Genomic DNA, 17,580 nt, shown 5'->3' with positions numbered 1-17,580 from the left:
ATCCAAGTTTGGTGGGTAACCTTTCCAAAGTTCATAAGGGGTTTTCTTCAAAAATTTCCTTATGATTGTTCTGTTCAAAATGTGGCAAGCTGTGTTAACCGCTTCAGCCCAAAAAATTTTTGGAACATTGCTCTCACAAAGTATAGATCTTGTCATTTCTTGTATGCTTCTATTTATTCTTTCCACAACACCATTTTGTTGTGGTGTCTTTGGACAAGAGAAGTTGTGAGATATTCCAAATTTCTTACAAAAGGATTCAAATAAATTGTTTTCAAATTCGGTTCCATGATCACTTCTTATAGAAGAGATCTTTAAATCATTTTCATTTTGGATTTTCTTGCAAAAGATTTCAAAGGCCGAAGAGGCTTCATTTTTTGTGTGCAAGAAATAAAACCCAACCAAACCTAGAATAGCCATCCACAATTACTAAACTATAATGTTTACCACCTAGACTTTGAGTTCTTGTTGGACCAAACAAATCAATATGTAGTAATTCAAGTGGCCTTTTAGTAGAGATGTCTTCCTTTGGTTTAAATGAACTTTTTATTTGTTTTCCCATTTGGCAAGCATCACAAGTGATGTCTTTGTCAAACCTTATCAAAGAAAGACCTCTTACTAACCCTTTCTTTACAAGTTTGTTTATTTGAAACATACTTGCGTGGCCCAATCTCTTGTGCCATAGCCACTTTTCAGATTCTTTAGAATGAAAACAAGCTACATTTTAATCCTTTAGTTCATCAAGAGTAAGTTCATACACATTATTAAAATGCTTGGCAACAAAAAGCACTTCATTGGTCTTTTCATTTACAACACAGCATTCAAATCTTTTGAAAGTCACTAAATAACCTAAGTCACACAGCTGACTTATACTCAAAAGATTGTGCTTCAAACCACATACCAAAAATACATCATCAATGAAGGTAGAGTGTTCATTACCTACTTTTCCAACAGCAATAATATTACCTTTACCATCATCTCCAAAGGTCACAAAACCTCCATCATACTTGTTTAGTTTGATGAAGTAAGTTGACCTTCCAGTTATGTGCCTTGAGCATCCACTATCCATGTACCACATATCCTTTTTATTCTTGGATGCTAGGTAAATCTGCATGAAAAGCTTCAATTAACCTTAGGTACCCAAATTAGTTTGGATCCTTTGAAGTTAATCCATCTTGGTTGCCCAAGTGCATTGAAATCACCAACAACATTGTAAATTTAGTTTCCAACAATTCTTTTTTCAATGAAGCATTGTGAATGTGAATGACCAAATTTCTTGCAATTCAAACAATGATTTTATGATGCATGTTTCTGAAAATAAAATGAGCTACCATACTGAAAATGATTAAAGGGCTGAAATTTTCTGGTTTTTGGAAGATGTGCTTTCCTTTTGACAAACCGATTTTTGTTGAAATTACTCCTCTTTGCAAAAGTGTTCCAACCAGAATTTTTTGGAACATTTGGACTTTTCGAATAAGAGGTTTTGTTGTAAAATGCAGTGTTTTTAAAAGCTACCTCATTTTTCGAATTGAACCCCAAACCTGGCCTAATTGAAGTAAGTTCGGTTCTTGGTGAAGGCTTAGTTTCATTTGTGTAAACTTCATCAAATTTCTCCTCAAAGGTGGGAACATGTCCAATACCAGAATTTTTGAATGTGGATTTAGTATTTGATGAAGCCACAAATTTCATAGAGGAATCATTAAAAACTGCACTTTCCTTGGTTATATAACCTAAACCAGATTTTTCAAAAAGTGGTATTTGACTTGCAAGTAATTTGTCCAAGTTACTAGAACTTTGATCAAATTTTGCTAAGTCACCATTCAGCTTCTTAACCATTTCATTTAGTCTCTCATTTTCAGCAATGAGTTCATGAGAATGGTCCATAATGTGCTTTCCTTTTAGTTTTTCAAGTTCAGATTTTAGAAATCTATTTTCTTCAATAATCTCCAAAGCACATTCTGTTTCCTTCACTTTTTCTTTCAAAAAATCATTTTCTGCTTTCAAAGTATCTTTTTTAAATCTGCACTTATTGTACTTTTCTAGCAATTTTGATGTGTTTTTAGTGAGATCATCAATAATAGCATGTAAATCATCTATGGTCAAATCATAGTAATTTACCTCATCAAGATTATTGTTTCCAGCCATGAAGCAGTCTTTATCTTCACCTTCAGAATCTTCTTCTTCATTGGAGTCGTTCTTAAGATCCTCCCAAGCTGCCATGAGTACTCTTTTCCTTTCTTTCTTTCCTTTGTCCTCCTTCTTGAGCTTTGGATAGTTTAGCTTGAAGTGTCCAGCCTCCTTGCAGTGATGACACATCACTTTGCTTAAGTCCATCTTGTATTCCTTTGAGCTTGAACCCTTGTACTTGCCCTTGTTCTTCATCATCCTTCTAAATCTCCTAACAAAAAACATGAGCTCATCATCTGAAATACCATCACTAGACTCACTTTCTTTTTGTTCTATTTTTGACTTGAGGGCTATTCCCTTTTCTTTGAGTCCGGGTTTTTGTGTATGGTTTCATAGGCAAGGAGTTTTCCTCTCAGCTCATCATAGGTTATAGGGCTTAGGTTATTGCTCTCGCCTAGGACAGTGGCAGTGGTTTTCCATTCTTTTGTGAGGCTTCTAAGGAGTTTTCTACTAGGGTTTGTTCTGAATAGTTTGTACCCATAGCATCAAGGTTGTTGATTATGGTTGAGAATCTCTCAAACATTTCATCAATGCTTTCTCCATCCTTCATGTTAAACATTTCGTACTCTTTTCGCAGCATATCAATCCTCGTTTCTTTGACTTGTTTAGTGCCTTCGTGTGTAACCTGGAGTTTTTCCCATATTTCTTTTGCTGTCTTGCATCTAGATACCTTTCAGTACTCTTCAAAGCTGATAGCACAGTGAAGAAGGTTGATGGCTTTAGCATTCAGCTCCATCTTCTTCTTATCGTCTTCATTCCATTCAGCTTCTTCTTTTGGAGTTACCACTCCATCAGCATTTGTTTTTGTTGGAATCTTTGGACCGCTCACAATAATCTTTCATATGTTGTAGTCAACAGATTGGATGAAGATCCTCATCCTCTCTTTCCAGTAGGCATAGTTCTTCCCGTTGAAGAAAGGTAGCCGGTTGTTTGATTGGCCTTCAGTGAGGGTGTAGACAACTGTGGTTGTGCCCAAGTTGTTCGCCATTGGATCTTTGCTCCAAGCGGTGAAGCTTGATTCTTGAGACCTTAGCTCCTGATACCAATTGAAGGTTGTGGTAGGCTTAGAGGGGCGTGAATCTATGCCTTTCTTTTAGTTACTGAAATTATCCCTTAACGCAAACTTTGAATTCTGATTCTGTTTGAACTCAGCAGCGAAAAATTTATGAGACAATTTATTTTTGTCTCATGAATATTAGAAAACAGAACATTGCAGAGAAGAGAGAAGCTAACACAAGCATGTATCCTGATTCGGTTGCCTTGTGCTCTGCAATCTACATCCAGTCTCCTCCACAACAATGGAAGAATTTTCACTATAGTTAAAAGTATTACATACACCAATTCTACAGGATTGACACAATCTTTTCACACTCAAGTCCTAACCTAACTTGACAATGGCTATGCTAATACCTAACTCTTCACTCTTAGTGCTAACCCAACTAAGAAAGGGGTACCTCACTGGTACTGGATACAAGACACAAACTTACCTAAAGAAATCTGAAAATAACTCTAGACTTTTTTTTCAAGTGTATCACTCAGCCTTTTTCCACTCATGGCTTCTTACTTGAGTTCTCTCAATTTGCCTTTTCACTCAAGAAATTACAAAAAGATAAACATTGAAAAGTACATTACAATTTGTAAAACATGAAGGAGATTGACTTCTTCAACAACCTCTTTGCTATGTGATAAACCAGACTTGCACGTCTCTGAGTTTGTTCTTCAATATTGACCGAATGCTTCTTTGAAAGAAAGCATTATCCAAGTAGAGAAACTTCTTCAGGGAACTCTTCATAGAATACAACTTACCAAACTCTGGTTTTCTATCCTTGGCTTCTGAATGAACAGCAAACCTCTTTTATCTCCTTGCATATTGCTTGGTTGCTCTTCCTAGGTCAATTTCTTGAGCTTTGTGCTTCACCAACCTAGCCGTTCACTTTCTTCCATTTTTACTCAAATTAGGGACTTTGCTTCTAACCTCCTTGGTTGACCGAAAGCCACAAGTCATCATAACCAAATGTTTCCAATGGTAAAACCTTATTCAGCCCTTGCAAACCAACTTGGTCCCCAAGATATGTTTGAGACCGTGGATTTACAGCAGTGAAGAACAGACAGCATCTTTCCCATGTATCTCAGAATGGATAGGCGTAACATTGAAGATGAAGAGAAGAATATCTAATATTCTGATGCATGTATAAGGAAATGGGTTACCTTTAACCTTTACCTAAGCTTGATTTGGTTTGAAATGGTTGATTAGACTTCTGCCTTTCAAGCTTAGTCTTTCTCTTTCTTGCTTCTTTGATGATTAGCTTAGGGAAGAAGTTTTCTCTCACTTTCTTTGAGTTCTGACCAAAGCAGGCAAAAGTGTACGTTGAGTTGGTGAAAGCAAGTGAGAGGGAATTTGCTTATTGAATATCAAATCAGGCTTGGATTGGATCACTTCATTTGGCCCGTTTTGATTTCTTATCTTTGTTTTCTTTTGGGCTTTGTTTGTGTTATCAACCCATCAGCCTTGTTTCATTTTCCATTCAATTTAGGCTACGGTATTAATTTGATTTTGGCCTGCAACAATAAATAATTAGCTTCATATAATTATAAACAATCAACATTTAATTATTTATTTTGTCCAATTAAATAATATTTGTCATCACTAATTAATTTAGTTAATTTTTTAACTCAACAATTTTTAATTTTTTAATATATTACTAATAGATAAATAAATAGAAGTCATGTTTGTTAGAAACAATTTTCAAAGGGAATAAGAAAAGAAAAACTAGACCTTAAATCCTTAATTAATCAGTATTAAGAAAGTTAACATTGCAGCATCAGCATCATTATTTTATTATGAATATGAACCATAAACAGCTCATGAATCATATGATTTTTACTTTAACAAAAAATTTTCCATACAGACTATAATTCCATTGGTCCTTCAAAAGTTGGGTGGAACTTTCCACGCGTCTTTCAAAAATTTGTTAGGATACGATTAAAGGTTTTATGCAATAACGTTGCACATTCCAAAATAACAATTAACAATTAACAATAGCAATTAAAAACTAAAAAGTATAGTGTTATAATTAAGAGCCTGCAAGACATTTCACACTAACAATTTTTTTAATGTTACCACGGAGACTCTGAGTCAATTGCCTTTGTCTTTTGGCCAACTAATTTTGGCGGGAACCAATGTCTATGAACCTTAAATTATTTTAGAAAAATGCCACATATTTAAGTCTTTTTATTAATCAAGTTTATTTAACATCATAAAAAGCAGTTATAACTAGCATTAATTTAAGTTTTATTTTTTAATTTAGTTAGACTAGTTCATAAAAAAATCTAAATGTGTAGCATTACTCATAGTTTTATTACCATAGTGTGCAGAAAAATCTTCTTTTAAAAAAATAAAATAAATTTGTTGCTATTTTCTTTTAATAACTTGCTTCATCATTCAAACAAAAATTTAAAAAGATGAATTAAACAAAGCTAGGTGGGCACTCCATTACTTTGAAATTTGAATTATTTTAAGTTACCTCAAAGACTTGCTTGACACCTTTTTACACTTGATTAAGAAAACTACTCGATCAAGTTCACTACATTGCAACCATTGTTCTCTTACCTTTCTCTGAAAATCCGATCACTTTGCTGTTGTTGTTGAGATCATATCATGGCTGGTGCACTTGTTGGTGGAGCTTTCCTCTCTGGCTTCATTAACGTTGTCTTTGACAGGCTCCTTACAACTGATACTGTCAACTTGGTCTTGGGCAAGAAGCTTCGTCCGGACTTGGTTGAAAGGCTGAAGACTGCTCTGTTGGGTGCTGAAGCTCTTGTTGCTGATGCTGAGATGAAGCAGTTCGGCAATCCATTGGTGAGGAAGTGGCTCGATAGTCTCCGGGATGCTGTTTACTGTGCTGACGACTTGCTCGACTCTGTCCTCATCAAAGCTAAAACTGGAAAAAAGGTACGGTCTTCCTGGTCCATTAGCTTCTTCAAGGACCGGCATAGGGAGATGGTGGATAGGATGGAAGAGGTGGTTACAAGAATAGAGCATCTTGGAAACCAAAAAGATTCTCTTGGTCTTGGAAAGATTCCCACTGGTAGCTCATCATGGAGGACTCCATCCAGTTCTCTTGTAAAAGGGAATGTGTATGGCAGGGAAGATGACAAGAAGGCCTTAGTCCAGATGTTGAATGACAACAATAAGGATCAATTGTCTGTGATCGCTATTGTTGGCATAGGTGGGGTTGGTAAAACAACATTAGCCCAATCGGTGTACAACAATGAGGAAGAGTTCATGAAGGGATTTGATCTGAAAGCATGGGTTTGTGTTTCAGAAAATTTTGATGTTGCTGAGACTACAAAGAATGTTATAAAGGAGATCTCTCCAGGTACTAAAGATCTTGAGCACTTCAATTCACTTCACCATACTTTGAAAGAAAAATTGTTGAACAAGAAATTCTTCATTGTTCTGGATGATGTTTGGAGTGATGATGGTGACAAATGGAGTAATTTTATGACCCCTTTCCAATATGGGAAGAAGGGAAGTATTGTTCTTCTAACTACTCGCGGGGAAAATGTTGCTTTAGCAGTTCAGAACTGTCGCCCTTATTTTCTCGGAGGGTTGTCAGAACACTATTGTTGGTCAGTGTTTGCAGACAATGCGTCTTTTCCACAATCAAATGGAAGTGCAGAACTTGAAGTCATTGGCAGAGAGATTGTCAAGAAGTGTAGTGGCTTGCCATTAGCTGCAGAAACACTTGGACGCTTGTTACGTACAAAGCATGATGTTCAGGAATGGAAAGATATACTGACGAGTAATATTTGGGAATTTTCTGTGGAGAAGAGTAAGATAATTCCAGCATTACTCATTAGTTACTTCTATCTCCCTGCACATTTAAAGCGTTGTTTTGTGTATTGTTCTTTGTTTCCCAAAGATTATAATTTTAAGAAAGATGGATTAATCCTTCTGTGGATGGCAGAAGATCTTTTACCACCCTCAAAGGGAAGAAAGAGTTTAGAAGAAGTTGGTTGTGAGTGTTTTGATGAACTTACTTCCAGATTATTTTTCACAAAGATTCATTATCATGGTGATTATTTTGTGATGCATGATCTCTTGCATGACTTAGCAATATTTCTTGCTGGAGATTTCTATTGCAACTCAGAAGAACTTGGTGAAGAGGAGATCAGCAATCAGACTCGACATTTGTGCGTAAATATAAGTCGTTGTAGCCCAAAACTTTATAATTCTATTTCTAAAGTAGAATCTTTAAGGACATTGTTGCTTATTGAAGATTTCTGCTCTTCTAAGAACACCGATGATATGGCAACACATGAAATATTATCTAAGTGTAAATACTTGAGAGTTTTATCCCTTGAAAGACTTGATGTGTTGCCTGATTCAATGGGAAAATTGATCCATCTGCGCTACCTCACTCTCTCTCATTATCATAGTAAGAAGTTGCCAGAGTCTTTGTGCAATTTGCGTGTTTTGCAAACATTGCGGTTGCATTGTTGTTTACTATCTGCATTGCCTAGTGGTTTGCATCATCTTGTGAGTTTGCGGCATCTTGTTATTACAAAAACTTCTCTGCAAAAAATGCCTGGAAAACTGAGCAAGTTGAATCAATTGCAAACTTTAAATTACTTTGTCGTCAGCAAGCATAAACACAATGGAATCCAACAGTTAGGAGGGCTTCCAAATCTTCATGGATCACTTGAGATTAAGAAGTTGGAGAATATTGTTGATGTGAAAGAGGCAGAGAGCGCAAAGATATCGGATAAGCACATTGATGAATTAAGCTTGGAATGGTTTCCAGGTGCTGATATGGTTTCAAACACACAAACAGAAAGAGACATCCTCGTTAACTTGCAACCGCACTATGAATTGAAAGAGTTGAGAATCAATAGATACAAGGGTACAATATTTCCAGATTGGTTGGGGAACTGTTCCTACAAGTATATGACAAGTATTACTCTAGAGTATTGCATGAATTGCTGCATGCTGCCTTCACTTGGACAACTGCCACATCTCAAGTCTCTAAGGATTAGTAGTTTACATAAGCTGGAGAGTGTTGGCAAGGAGTTTTACAAGAGTGAAAGCGATCATCATTCTTTGCCATATGCACCATTTCCCTCACTGGAGACATTGAAATTTTATAACATGCCATCCTTGAAGGTGTGGCACATATCTGACTCTGAAGATTTTCCTCCACTCAGGGAGCTTGTAATAAGCAACTGTCCAATGTTAGAGGGAGAGATGCTTCATCAGGTATTCTTGAGAACCCTTTCTTCTTTGTCAGATGTTTCCAAAACTCGACAACTAGAGATACTGGGAGAGGGAGATGAGTTCTACAGTTATTATGGCAATGGTTTATCAATTAGCGGAACTGAATCCGTGAAGTCTGCACTTAAGGCAATATGCATCGACCGTCAAACTTGTCTCCAAGAAATAAAAATCTCTGGGTGTTCATTTGCTATATCCTTTCCGGGCAATTGTTTACCCAAATCTCTGAAATGGCTGGCAGCCATCAACTGCAGCAAACTGGAATTCCCCGAGCAACAGCAGCAGAAATGTGACTTGGTGGAGCTATACATTAGTAGCAGCTGCGATTCACTGACTTCGTTGTCGTTGGATGCCTTTCCCAATCTCAAGACTCTCACTTTACTCGAGTGTAAAAATCTTGAATCAGTATCAATGTCAGAGCCATCACATGCTGCTCTTCAAAGTCTCACCATCCAAGGATGCCGCAATTTTGTGTCATTACCAAGAGAAGAACTGGCTGCTCTTCAAAGTCTCACCATCCATCACTGCAACTCATTTGTGTCATTTCCAAGAGAAGGACTGGTTGCTCTTCAAAGTCTCACCATCCATCACTGCAACTCATTTGTGTCATTTCCAAGAGAAGGACTGGTTGCTCTTCAAAGTCTCACCATCAGTCAATGCGACTCATTTGTGTCATTTCCAAGGCAAGAACTGGTTGCTCTTCAAAGTCTTCAAAGTCTCATCATCAGTCAATGCAACTCATTTGTGTCATTTCCAAGGCAAAAACTGGTTGCTCTTCAAAGTCTCACCATCCATCACTGCAACTCATTTGTGTCATTTCCAAAAGAAGGACTGGCTGCACCGAACTTGACAAATCTCGATGTCCAATACTGCTACAAGTTAGGGGCATTGCCGTATCAAATGAATGCTCTTCTCCCCAAATTACACTCTCTCTACGTGCATTGTATCCCGATTCTAGAGGGGGGTTTTCCACCAAACTTGAAAGAGCTTGCTATCGGGGGACCATGGAGGACTCTATCGTCGATCAGCAACTTGGACGCCCTCACTCATCTCACCATGTATGGAGATAAATATGAGAGCACAAAGCCATTTCCAGACGTGGGTTCACTGCATCACCTTCCCTCCCTTACTACTCTGTATCTCAGGGGTTTTCAGCAACTGGAGACGTTGGAGTCCAACCAGCTTCTCCACCTCACCTCCCTCCAGCATTTACACATTATATACGCTCCGAAGTTGAAGAATATAGCAGGAGAAAAGCTGCCTTCTTCTCTCCTACTACTTGAAATTAAAAATTGTCGTTTCCTGGGAGAATACTGCAAGAACAAGCATCAACAGATTTGGCCCAAAATTTCCCACATTCCCACCATTCTAGTTAATGGCCAACAAGTTTTTTGAATACAGATTTCTGAGCAGGTAATTCTCTCATCTTCACGTTACACATGCATAAGAATTAATTACCATGAAATGAAAATTGAAAGACAGTAAGTATCTTATTTTGTGTATCCGGCATTTGAGAATTTCGTTAGACATATTAAACAAAAAAAAAACAGCCAGAACTTGCCATATTTAGCATTAATTAATTATCGCAACAATTAATGAATGCTAAATAAGGCAAGTTATGGCTGTTTTTGGCTGATTTTCTTTGGTTACCAAACATTTCCGTTAAACAAATGGATGAATCAAATTTGCTGTTTTTACTTTTTACCATCTTCTGCTGGTAGCTTCTATTGAGGAACAAGTACCCAGATGGCAAAGATTTCAGCACAACATAATCTTTATACAATACAAACATATCTACATTACCTTGGGTAAACTGAACTAATATGTTCAGAATCAAAATAAGTGATTTCTGTTTTAGCTTCAGGTTGGTATACTTACTCTATTCCTCTTTACAATTTACTTCAGGTTGGAGAATATTGCCGGAGAAAAGATGGTGATGGATCTGCTTTCTTTATGGATTCAACCATTAAAATGTGCATTAGGCAGCTTCTATGGCAATTGCAACTTGGTCGGCATGTAAATACTTTTTGTAAAATTTTCCATTGGGATATTGCTATTTTGAAGTCAATTTTTTTTCAAGCTGAACTTGTCCCTACCAATTCTGTTTTTGAAGCTAAAATAAAATGCAACAATGTTGAGCACATCATCGCGTATTTATCAGCAGGTTTTGATAATTTTCTTTTGTCCGAGGCCCAAGCAAACACTTTTTGGAGTGTCTCTCTCTATGTTCCTTTTAGTGTGTTAACCTCATCAAGTGAAAAATCGGATGGTCAAATGTTTTCTTGTTTGAATGGAGATTCTTCACTCATAGTTCTTCAATTTGGAGGTGTGGTTGTGATCTGAGCTCTCAAGTAGGACTGGCAGAAAGTCTGTAAACAAGCATCATTGATTTCATTTTGTTGATGTGTTTGTGCCCTTGTGCATGTATGATTATTAGTGCTTGTAAGTTGTGAGACATCTTTGTAACTTTCATTTGGATAAGACTTTGGTGTTCTATTTTTCTGCCTTCTCTTCAATATTTTTCTGCTATTAACTATTGCCATATATAGTGTGCCTATATTATGTTTGGGTGCTTCCAAATTATGCCTTTGACAGGTTTAATTTATTCCCTCCATTCTTAGAGTGAAAGATAATTTATTTCCTCCCAAATGCAAAACATTGCCTTAGCCTAAAGGGATGCAGTTTCTGGGAAGATTCAAGAAAGGTGTGAATGAGTTATGACTTATGAGTATGACTCAGCACATACTGATAAAATTCAATTGTGATGTACCTTCCAAAGAAGAATTTTAACTGTTGGTTATGTAGCTTGTATATGCCACTTTCTTTGGAAAGATCTCTTGGTTTTATCTGTATTTCTCTGACAAGAAGATAATATTTACATGCAGCAGTCCAATAAAAGAATCATCATGAGCGCCTAATGCTGTACTGAGTTAAAATACAAAAATTATTAGTCCCAAAGCATCACATATTTTTTAAAGCAACCTCATAGATAAGCTAGCTATCATCACGTGAAGGCGTGAAAGTCAACGTCTATTGCCAACACATTTTAACTTATATTATTAACATAAGACCATGATTGATATGCAGATTCATGCTCCTTAGTTTTATATTATTAACATAAGACCATGATTGATTGCAAAGCTAGCTAAGCACTCCACCGATACTGAATTTTTTATAGTTACCTTCTTTGAACCCATCTATTATTGAGTTCACTACCCCCTGCAACCATTGTTCTCTTACCTTTCTCTGCAAATTCATTCACTTTTCTGTTGTTGTTGAGATCATATCATGGCTGGTGCACTTGTTGGTGGAGCTTTCCTCTCTGGCTTCATTAATGTTGTCTTTGACAGGCTCCTTACAAAAGATGCGGTCAACTTGGTCCTGGGAAAGAAGCTTGGCCCTGACTTGGTTGAAAGGCTGAAGACTGCTCTGTTGGGTGCTGAAGCTCTTGTTGCTGATGCTGAGTTGAAGCAGTTCGGTAAGCCATTGGTGAGGAAGTGGCTCGATAGTCTCCGGGATGCTGTTTACTGTGCTGAGGACTTGCTCGATGCTGTCCTCCTCAAAGCCACCACTCAAAAGAATGCAAGTTCTTCCTGGTCCCTTAGCTTCTTCATCAACCGAGATAGGGAGATGGTAGACAAGATGGAAGTGGTGGTTAGAAGAATTGAGGATCTTGGAAAACAAAAAGATTTCCTTGGTCTTGAAAAGATTCCCACTGGTAGCTCATCATGGAGGACTCCGTCCACTTCTCTTGTAAAAGGGCATGTGTATGGCAGGGAGGATGACCAGGAGGCCTTAAAGAAGATGCTGAATGGCAACAATGAGCACCACTTGTCTGTGATTGCTATTGTTGGCATAGGTGGGGTTGGTAAAACAACTTTAGCCCAATGGCTGTACAACAATGAAGGGGAGTTCATGAAGGGATTTGATCTGAAAGCATGGGTCTGTGTTTCGGAGGAGTTTGAAGTTGTTGAGACTACAAGGAATGTCATAAAGCAGCTCCATGGAGGTACTTGTAGTCTCGATGATTTCAATTCACTTCAAAATGCTTTGAAAGAAGAATTGTCCAATAAGAAGTTCTTTATTGTTCTGGATGATGTTTGGAGTGATGATGGTGACAAATGGAGTAATTTTATGACCCCTTTCCAACAAAATGGGAATAAGGGAAGTATTGTTCTTCTGACTACTCGGGAGGAAAATGTTGCTTCCGCAGTTCAAAATTGTCGCCCTTATTTTCTCAAGAAGTTGTCAGAGGAATATTGTTGGTCAGTGTTTGCAGAAAATGCATCTTTTACAGAATCAAATGGGAAAGCAGCACTTGAAGAAATAGGTAGAAAGATTGTCAAGAAGTGTGATGGCTTGCCATTAGCTGCAGAAACACTTGGTCGCTTGTTACGTACAAAGCATGATGTCGAGGAATGGAACAAGATACTAATGAGTCATATTTGGGGATTTTCGGTGGAGAAGAGTAAGATTATTCCAGCATTACTTATAAGTTACTTCCATCTTCCTATATATTTAAAGGGTTGTTTTGTTTATTGTACTTTATTTCCCAAGGATTATAAATTTGTAAAAGATCAATTAATCCTTTTGTGGATAGCAGAAGATCTTTTACCACCACCAAAGAGAGGAGAGAGTTTAGAAGAAGTTGGTTGTGAGTGTTTTGATGAACTAACTTCCAGATTATTTTTCACGAAGATTAAAGACGGTGATGATTATTTTGTGATGCATGATCTATTGCATGATTTAGCAATATTCCTTGCTGGAGATTTCTATTGCAACTCAGAAGAACTTGGTGAAGAGGAGGAGATAAGGATTCAGACTCGGCATTTGCGTGTAGATTTACGTCGTTGTAGCTCAAAACTTTATAATTCTATTTCTAAAGTAAAATCTTTGAGAACATTATTGTTTAGCGGTTTCTCATCTCCCAACTGCAACATTGAAACGGCAACATGTGAGATATTATCAAAGTGTAAATACTTGAGAGTTTTATCCCTTACAAAACTTGATGAGGTGCCTAATTTAATAGGAGAATTCATCTATCTGCGTTACTTGGATCTCTCTTGGACTGATATTAAGACATTGCCAGAGTCTTTGTGCAACTTGTGTAATTTGCAAACATTGAAGTTACGTCGTTGTTATGAGCTAACTATGCTGCCTAGTGGTTTGCATAATCTTGTGAGTTTGCGCCATCTTGATATTAGAGAAACTGCTTTGGAAGAAATGCCCAGAAAAATGAGCAAATTGAATCAGTTGCATGTTTTAAGTTCCTTTGTGGTTGGCAAGCACGAAGACAATGGAATCCAGGAGCTAGGAGGGCTAGTGAATCTTCACGGATCCCTCGAGATTAAGAAGATGGAGAATATTGTTGATGTTAAAGAAGCAAAGAGGGCAAAGATAATGGATAAGAAGCACATTGATGAATTATGTTTAAAATGGTCTTCAGGTGAAGATTTGGTTTCAAGTACTCAAAAAGAAAGAGACATGCTCGATAACTTGCAACCGCATAAAGGGTTGAAAGAGTTGAAAATCGAGGGATACAAGGGTACAATATTTCCAGATTGGTTGGGGAACTGTTCCTACGAAAACATGACACGTGTATCTCTAGAGTCTTGCAAGAATTGCTGCATGCTGCCTTCACTTGGACAGCTGCCATCTCTTAAGTCCCTGCGCATTAAAGGTTTGGATCAGCTGAGGAGTATTGGCGAGGAGTTTTACGAGAATGAAGGAGATCATCATTCTTCGCATATTGCACCGTTTCCCTCACTGGAGACTTTGGTATTTTATAACATGGCATGTTGGAAGGAATGGCACTTACCTGACTCAAAAGCTTTTCCTCAACTTAGAAAGCTTGAAATAAGAAATTGCCCGATGTTGAAGGAAGAGATGCTTAATCGGCTATTCTTCAGAATAGTTTCTTCTTTGCCCACCGTGGCCATGTATCTTGATGAGGATACTTTATCAATTGGGGGAAGTGAATCTGTGATGGAGTCTGCATTTAACGCAAAGATCAGCATCAACCATCTACGTTGGCTCCCAGAAATATTCATCCAGAGGTGTAGAAAACTAGAATTCCCCCAGCTACAGCAGCAGAAATATGATTTGGTAGACCTACGAATACACAGCTGTGATTCACTGACCTCCTTGTCGTTGGATGTCTTTCCCAATCTCAAGAATCTCAACATATTCAGGTGTAGGAATCTGGAATCAGTGTCAATGTCAGAGGCACCACACGCTGCTCTTAAAGAAGTCACCATCATTGAGTGCGACAAATTAGTGTCATTTGCAGGAGAAGGACTGGCTGCACCCAACTTGACTCATCTTTATGTCAGTGGGTGCTCAAAGTTGGAGGCATTACCACGTGATATGAAGAGTCTACTCCCAAGTTTACAGTCCCTCGAGATATATGATTGCCCAAACATTTGCAGATTGCCAGAGGGTGGTTTGCAGCCTAACTTGAAATCACTTTCTTGGGGAATTGGTGAGCAACAAATGAGGGATCTATCATGGATGCCCAACTTGCACGCCCTCACTCATCTTACCATTCATGGTTCTTTGTGTGAGAACATAAAGTCATACCCAGAGGTGGGTTCGCTCCCTCACCTTCCCTCCCTTACCACTCTTCGTATTGGATACTTTCATAATCTGGAGACATTGGAGTGCAACGAGCTTCTCCGCCTCACCTCCCTTCAACAATTGACCATTCGTTGGTGTCCAAAGCTGGAGAATATGGAAGGAGAAAAGCTGCCTCCCTCTCTCTTGCTACTCAAAATTGAACACTGTCATTTGCTGAAAGAACACTGCAAGAATAAGCATCAACAGATTTGGCCCAAAATTTCTCACATCCCAACCATTCAAGTCGTCTAAACAGAGATTTCTGTGCAGGTAATTCTCTAATATTCATGTTTCTGTGGCAATTGCAACTTGGTGAGCATGTAAGTACTTCTGTAAAATTTTGCATTTCTGTATTATTTTGATGTCAATCTCTTCTCAAGCTGAATTTGTCCCTTTCCGTTCTGTTTTTGAAGCTAAAAAGGAATAATACATCATTGTGTATTTATCAAGCAGGTTATGATCATTTTCCTTTGTGTGAGGCCCAAGCAAACACTTTTTGGAGAGTCCCTCTACATCCCAATTAGTGCATTAACCTGAACAAATGAATGATCGGATGGTTAAATTCTTTTCTGGTTTACCTGGAGTTCTTCATTCATAGTCCTTCAACTTTGAGGTGTGACTACAATCCGAGCTCTCTAGCCAAAAAGTTTGTAAGCAACAGCCGTCTATTGTCTGTTGTACCTGGAGTTCTGCATGCATCCTTAGTAGTGCTTGTAAGTTTTGAGACTTATTTGTAGCTTTGATTTGGAAAATAGTGAAAATTTTTACCTTCCCGTGGGTTTTTTAATCTCACATTGAGAGGTTTTTTCCCACATTAAAATTTGTTGTTCTGTTGTTCTGTCTTATCTTCAATTATTTGCTGGTATTAACTATTGCCATAGTGTGCTTATACTATGTTTGGGTGCTTCCAAATTATGCCTTTGACAGGTTTAGTTTATTCCTATCATGAATGATCATTTTACAATGTTAAATATCTTGCCTATAAATTATATTGAGGTACATTCTATATAACTAGTAGCTTAATGTTTCCAAATTCCAAATGTGCACACAAGTAGGGGAAATAAAGCCTTGGAGTCTAGCTTGGTTGAATATACCATGTACCTTTCATTTTGTCTGCTTTCTCTCTCTCCTTTTTTATAGAAAATAAAGAAAAGAATTAAAGGAAACTAAAAGCAATTCAATTTGATTGTACCAAAGAATATTGAAAATAATGCACCAACTATTAATTATCTTAAAAGGTTTTGATAGGTGTATACAAGAACTACTCTCTTCCTTGAATAAATGAAAGAGAAGAATCATCCTCTTCCAAAAGGAAATTCAGTTCATTAAGAAAAAATCCATTAGGATCATTTTTTATACTTGTGCTGCAGAAGTAATAAAAATGACAAAGCAAGTATGAAAGACCAAAATAGGAGAAATGAATGGATAAGAGTTAGTCTTCCAAAGTTCCACAATTGATTAAAAAATGTCAATATTCAACAAAGCTAAAATATATTATTGATTAGCTTAAAAGGTTTCCATAGGTGTATACAGGAACTAATCTCTTGGTACTTACACTGATACAGGGCTGTGCCAATGTCAGACTCTCAGGTAATTAACTGTGATAATGCAAACCTTCTTTTTGAAAAAAATTCATACATATACATATTCATTTTAACTATTCAATCAAATTATTCTCTACAACTTATGCTTCATTAGCAGTATCTACTATATATCCCACTATCCTCAACAAACACCTCTCTTTTAACTACTGTTCAAATTCTCCATGCTTTTTGCTTACTATGTGTCAAGTGTGAACAATAATTAACAATAAATTATACTGTACCACTAATTTTGGAATGTAGATCCTATTCTTTCATAATAAAAATTAATATATATCTATACATCATTTACCATCAGGATATTTTCTAGGTAAATTAATTGCACTGAAAATATAACTGTTTTAGAATGTTTAAACTGCAGTGATGTGCCTAATTGTTGGTGTCACACAATGATTGGCTATGCTTGTAATTTAAGAGATGTATATTAACCACGGTAACCAACTCTGTGATGAACTATTTATTAGAGTTCTTTACATGAATTAATCAATACATCTGTGATGAAAATTCTTTTGAGTATTTTCTGGCTTGTTTATTTCTTCATCCTGTTGTTTGTATATGGAGATATCAAAGTTTCTACCATGCTTGTGGATTTAAACTTCAAGTTTAGTCTGATTGATAGTTTACAGCTGAGAAATTCCAAAAAGAGGATAGTACTTATGCTAAGTTTTGATTATTCAAGTTTTACAGCTGAGATATTTTTTCTCACGTTAAATTTTGGTGTTGTATTTTTGTGCCTTCTCTTTAATTTTGTGCTGCTATTAAGTATTGCCATAGTGTGCCCATGTAATGCCTTAGAGTGAAAAAAAATGATTGTACAATGTTAACATAAATTAAGTATCTTGTCTCTGGAGTCTGGACCATATATACATAACATTATCACAGGAAGGATCTTTATGATCAAACAGA

General features: G+C 37.1%; 2 protein-coding genes across 5 annotated transcripts in view; both read left to right on the top strand.

The window, feature by feature from the left end:
- The window catches only part of LOC112729501 (putative disease resistance RPP13-like protein 1), a 38,249-nt gene extending 27,295 nt beyond the window's left edge, over positions 1-10,954 (top strand). For 2 of the 4 annotated variants that reach the window (XM_072210080.1, XM_029290485.2), the window contains 2 exons: positions 5,905-9,871; positions 10,364-10,954. In XM_072210080.1, coding sequence (XP_072066181.1) covers positions 5,905-9,853 — 3,949 coding nt within the window. In that variant the 3' untranslated portion in view covers positions 9,854-9,871; positions 10,364-10,954. Of the gene's footprint in view, positions 1-5,673; positions 9,872-10,363 lie in introns of those variants that run through there. The other 2 variants (XR_003812522.2, XM_025779676.3) reach the window with 2 other exon arrangements.
- Positions 10,955-11,541: 587 nt separating this feature from the next.
- Positions 11,542-16,010, top strand: LOC112726363 (putative disease resistance RPP13-like protein 1). Its single transcript, XM_025775721.3, has 2 exons — positions 11,542-15,343; positions 15,527-16,010. Exon 1 carries the CDS (start codon positions 11,747-11,749, stop codon positions 15,323-15,325), a length of 3,579 nt encoding a protein of 1,192 aa, XP_025631506.1. The 5' UTR covers positions 11,542-11,746; the 3' UTR covers positions 15,326-15,343; positions 15,527-16,010.
- Positions 16,011-17,580: the final 1,570 nt, after the last annotated feature.

The sequence above is a fragment of the Arachis hypogaea genome, chromosome 12 (assembly GCF_003086295.3).
Source record: "Arachis hypogaea cultivar Tifrunner chromosome 12, arahy.Tifrunner.gnm2.J5K5, whole genome shotgun sequence".
Classification (NCBI taxonomy): Eukaryota; Viridiplantae; Streptophyta; class Magnoliopsida; order Fabales; family Fabaceae; genus Arachis; species Arachis hypogaea.
Note: the sequence above shows the minus strand (reverse complement) of the source record. Positions and strands in the feature narration are given on the sequence as shown.

Coding starts and splice junctions, on each gene's coding strand:
- LOC112726363 (XM_025775721.3), top strand. CDS start 11,747: ATGGCTGGTGCACTTGTTGGTGGAGCTTTCCTCTCTGGCTTCATTAAT.